The 5,290-nt window shown below is 38.3% G+C and overlaps 1 protein-coding gene across 1 annotated transcript; it reads left to right on the top strand.

Annotated features, from left to right (window-relative positions):
- The first annotated feature begins 1,316 nt into the window (after positions 1-1,316).
- On the top strand, positions 1,317-3,449 carry LOC132607797 (uncharacterized). Its single transcript, XM_060321875.1, has 2 exons — positions 1,317-2,432; positions 2,520-3,449. Exons 1-2 carry the CDS (start codon positions 1,317-1,319, stop codon positions 3,447-3,449), a joined length of 2,046 nt encoding a protein of 681 aa, XP_060177858.1.
- The last annotated feature ends 1,841 nt before the right edge of the window (positions 3,450-5,290 follow it).

Here is a 5,290-nt window from a genome sequence, read left to right as displayed (position 1 = left end):
CAGCCCTATCGGCTGCGTGTATGTATGCTTTGGTACGTTATGTATAGCATGATAGCCTTGCCGGCTTCTATGCAGTATATATGGTTGTAGGCACCAGTGTGGAGCCACGTCTGATATTCATTTATATACGAGTCGTCTGTATGCTGAATCTGGTAAATGAGCGCGTAGGGGTGCCCAGTTCGGCACTAGTCACGGCCTACGGGGATGGGTCGTGACAATTTGCCAAAGGTGTTGTCTAGTGGAAAAGTTGCTACTTATCCAAATGCTACTAACATAGGAAATAAGAGGAAAGAGGAGGGTCATGCAGGGAAAGACAAGCACCCAGAAGGAGTTCCACTTCAAAATAATTTTGAAGTATTGAATGACAATGCCGAAGAAGGGGTGGATAATGATAACACAAAGTATTTGGCTCCTACTGACTCAGTAGGGACACCCAAAGAGCCAGATGTTTTAATCAAGGAGGCAGAAGATGTTGACAAATCTGATGAAAGTTTGAAAGTAACTAGGGAAGAAGGACATATTGGAATGCAGGCTGAGAATGTGAAGGAAAGTGTGTGTACTGAGATAGTTATTTACAAGGGTCCTGAAGAAAAGATTAACAATGTAGATGATCCCCAAGAGACATTTACTGATGGAGGAGGCAAAGTAGTAGATATTCAAGAACAAGTAGAAGATAGTGCAGGTTCTGAGATAGTTATTTATAAGGGTCCTGAATAAAAGACTAACAATTTAGATGACTCTCAAGCTGATGGAGGAGACAAAGTAGCAGATAGCCAGGAACATGTAGAGGATGGAGAGAAGCAGAAATTAAATGATTGTGTGGACAAGTTAGCTCAGGATCATGAGCTAAGCAACATAGTCTTTAATCAGGAGCATACTCAGAAGGAATTTCCTATTCCAATTGTGCTCAGACAGGAGGATCATTTGAATTTTTCTATAAATCATGATGGAGTGGGATCCTACCTACCTGAAAGGGAGGAGCCTGATGATTTGCATGTGGATCTGATGGAAAATGGTCAAGATCAACAAATTCGACCCCTGAAGAAACCTTTTCCTTTTAAGGAACTGCATGATGTAGTGTCCCATAATCTATCAGATATGGTAGTACCTGAACAGCTTCATATAAGTAGTAGTGCTAAAGATGGGGTAGATGAGAAATCCATAGAGCAGGTGTTTAATCAGGTAGCTAAGGAAGCTGATATTTCTCCAAAGTCCATGCAGAAAGGGAGTAAGAAGGGCAAACAACAAAGTGTAGTGGATATTCAGCCTATAAGAATATTGCCAAATAGAGCTGTGAAAAATGTCAATAAATCTCTATGAAGACTCTATTTTGGAATATCAGGTCTGTGAATTCACAGCAAGCTTTTCATAGAGTGCAAATGTTACATAGGCATCATAAATTCTCCATTATTGCTTTGATGGAACCATTTCAGCATGTTAGAAACATTCAAGGATTTAGAAGGAGATTGGGAATGAGGTATGCACATCATAACTGCAATGGTAAAATTTGGTTCTTTATAAATGATAATATAAATATAGAGGTGATTCAGGATACAGATCAACAGATTACAGTTAAGCTAAATTTTCAGGAGGATAATAACATTCTTATGACTACTATGATTTATGCAAAGTGTGAAGCATTGGAAAGAATTAGTCTTTGGGATAACTTGTATAACCTGGCTGATCAAATGGAAGTGCCCTGGCTTGTGGGAGGGGATTTCAATGTCATTATGCATGAAGATGAGAAAATAGGGGGTCTGCCAGTTTATCCAGATGAGTATGAAGATTTTGCATTCTGTGTGAACTTAAGTGAACTATTTGAAGTTTCTTTTAAAGGGAGCTTATTCACATGGTGGAATGGTAGAGCTGGTAGAGATTGTATTTTTAAAAGGTTGGACAGAATGCTCACTAACTCAAAACTACATGATTGGTTTGGTCACATGGAAGTTGAACATTTATCTAGAACTGGTTCTGATCATGCTCCTTTTCTACTTACTTGTGGAAATTCATCTCAACATGTAAGGAATCCTTTCAGATTTCTAAAGTTTTGGATAGGACATGAATCCTTCTTAGAGGTTGTGAATCAAGGGTGGAATACTAATTTTGAAGCAGATGAACTCATTACTTTTAAACTGAAGCTTAAAAAAGTTAAGTCTGTTTTATCAGAATGGAGTAAAGCTACCTTTGGGGATATCGTCAAGCAACTTGTAGCAAGGGAAGATATTGTGAGAGTTAAAGAACAACTTTTTGAAGATGATCCTTCTCCTGCAAACAGGATGGTTCTCCAACTAGCACAAGCAGAATTGAAGAAGTATATGCATTATGAGAAGGAGTTCTGGAGACAGAAATCTCATTTTACTTGCTTTTCTGAGGGGGATAGAAATACAAGGTTTTCCCACAATATGGTAAATGGTAGGAGGAAGAGATTGCAGGTCAAACGGATGAAAAAGTAAGATGGAAGTTGAATTGAGGGGGAAGATGCTCTAGCTGAGGAAGCAACTCAATTTTGTCATCATCAGTTTACACAGGAGGATATCTCCTCAAATTTCTCATTGCTGCAACATGTTCCTAATATGGTTACTCAGGAGAAAAATCAAATACTTACCAGCATGCCAACTCTAGAAGATGTTAAGAATGCAGTTTTTGATCTATCAGGAGATAGCTCAGGTGGTCCAGATGGTATGATAGGAGCATTTTATCAAGTATGCTGGGAAATTGTGGGAGCTGATGTGTATAATGTAGTGAAGGTTTTCTTTAAAGGACATACTTTGCCAAAGTCCATAACTCATACAAATCTGGTTCTGATCCCAAAGAAGAATAATGTTGAGTCCTTTGCAGATATGAGGCCCATAAGTCTTAGTAAGTTTATAAATAAAGTGATCTCTAGAGTGGTGCAAAATAAACTTGAAAATGTTTTGCCTTCTTTGATATTTGCTAATCAGTCTGGTTTTGTAAAGGGAAGATGTATCATTGAGAATGTACTGTTAACTCAAGAGGTGGTTTCAGATATAAGACTTAGGGGAAAACCAGCTAATGTGGTGCTTAAATTGGATAAGGCTAAGGCCTATGATAGAGTATCATGGGATTTTTTGGCAAGAGTCCTGAGGAAGATGGGATTTGCAGAAGTATTTATAGATATGATATGGAGATTTATAGCAAACAATTGGTACTCATTTCTATTCAATGGACAGGCTTCTGGATTTTTCCATTCAACAAGAGGTGTTAAGCAAGGAGATCCACTCTCTCCTGCTTTGTTTATTTTGTCTGCAGAAGTGCTGTCTAGAGCATTGAACTCTTTATTTGAGGACAATGGCTTTAGAAGATATGGAATGCCTAAATGGAGTGCTAATTTGAATCATCTTTCTTATGCAGATGATACTATTATATTCTCATCTGCGGATGCTACTTCATTGCAGCTGATCATGGGAATATTACAGGAGTATGAGTAGATGTCAGGGCAGCTTATCAACAAAGGAAAAAGTTCCTTCTACATGCATAGTAAAGTTGCAAATGTGATAGTGCAGCAGGTGGAGGCTATTACTGGTTTTACTAGAGGATCTTTCCCTTTCACATACTTAGGTTGCCCAATCACACATGCAAGAAAGAGAAAGGCTGATTATAGTGATTTGATCAAAAAAGTGAAGGACAAACTGGCAGCTTGGAAAGGAAGACTTTTATCTTTTGGAGGAAAAGCTGTTTTGATCAACAGTGTTTTACTGAGTATGCCAATTCACCTACTCTCAGCTATCAGACCTCCAAAGGGTGTTATATATGATCTGCATAGGGTGTTTGCAAGATTTTTCTGGAATAATAGTGAAGAAGGAAGAAGAAGACATTGGTCTTCATGGATGAATCTGTGCTTGCCAAAGGAGGAAGGTGAAGTTGGCTTCAGATCCTTATTTGATGTTTCTAAAGCATTATGTGCTAAACTCTGGTGGAAATTTAGAACTACAAATACTCTATGGTAAAATTATATGTGGAACAAGTATTGTAAAAGGCACTACCCTCAGTATGTGCCTTGGAAAGGAGGCTTTCAGGTCTGGAAAATGATGTTAGAAGCTAGAGACAACATGGAGCATGAAATGTGGTGGGAGCTAAGTAGTGGAACTGCTAATATCTGTTTTGATAATTGGACAAAACTTGGAGCTTTATACTACTTTGTTCCTGATGATTTTGTTGTGGATGAAACAGTACAAGATGTCAAGGAATTGAGAAATCAGGATGAGTGGAACATGAGTAAACTACAACAGCTTTTTCCTATTGATATTGTTGATCATATACTGGAAGAATTAGACTTTCATGAATCTACAGAAGAATGGGATAAACCAAGGTGGATAATGACAACATCTGGTAAATTTACAGTTGGAAGTGCATGGGAGCTCTTAAGAAGGAAAGCTGGGAAGTCTGATATATACAAAAACATGTGGATACCAGGTTTGCCTTTCAAAATCTCATTCTTTTTCTGGAGATTGTGGAAATGCAAACTACCAGTAGGGGATATAGTGAGAAGGATTGGGATTGACACAGAAGGAAAATGATATTGTTGTGATCCTAAACAATGTGAAACTGTAGATCATCTATTTGTCATAGGGAAAATTGCTTCACAGGTTTGGAGATATGTTAAAGCTGCTGTAGGAATTACAACAACTTTGCTTCAGGTGAAACAAGTGATACAGGTCTGGTGGAATGCTGATTTTTCATCTAAGTTCAAATATATTATTAGAGCCATTCGAGTGATCACAGTGTGGCAAATGGTTCATGGAGGGAAGATGACAATCAATATATGAAATAAATTTGACCATACATCAGATGTGCAGAGTTAGACATCCAAGAATGCAAGTACCAAAGTCTCTTCAACAAATTATGCCGATGATTGAAACATACAGACCACATCTAGTGAGCAAGATAGTGAGATGGAATTTGCCTATGCAAGGGTGGTTTAAGTGTAACTCAGATGGTGCTTCTAGAGGCAATCCATGGCCAAGCTCAGTGGCATTTTGTATTAGGAACTATGAGGGAGACCTAGTGCATGCTGCAGCTAGAAGAATATCAGATTGATCAAATTTAGTTGCTGAAGCAATGGCATTACAGGAGGGGTTTAAATACTGTGTAACAAATGATCTATTGCCTGTAATCTTGGAGACTGATTCAATGACTCTTAAAATGATCTTGACAGGACAATGGGAAGTGCCATGGAGTATCTCTTTGATCATAAAGGATATTACAAGGTTGAGGAGGGATAAGAAAGTGAGAGTGGAGCATGTACTGAGGGAAGGAAATGGATTGGCAG

This window comes from Lycium barbarum, chromosome 8 (assembly GCF_019175385.1).
Source record: "Lycium barbarum isolate Lr01 chromosome 8, ASM1917538v2, whole genome shotgun sequence".
NCBI lineage: Eukaryota > Viridiplantae > Streptophyta > Magnoliopsida > Solanales > Solanaceae > Lycium > Lycium barbarum.
Note: the sequence above shows the minus strand (reverse complement) of the source record. Positions and strands in the feature narration are given on the sequence as shown.

What these genes read in the sequence shown, in the direction of transcription:
- LOC132607797 (XM_060321875.1), top strand. Translation starts at nt 1,317, where the DNA reads ATGAAGACTCTATTTTGGAATATCAGGTCTGTGAATTCACAGCAAGCT. An exon ending in GTAGGAGGAAGAGATTGCAG is followed by an intron (nt 2,433 to 2,519) that starts GTCAAACGGATG and finishes TGTCATCATCAG; the next exon opens with TTTACACAGGAGGATATCTC.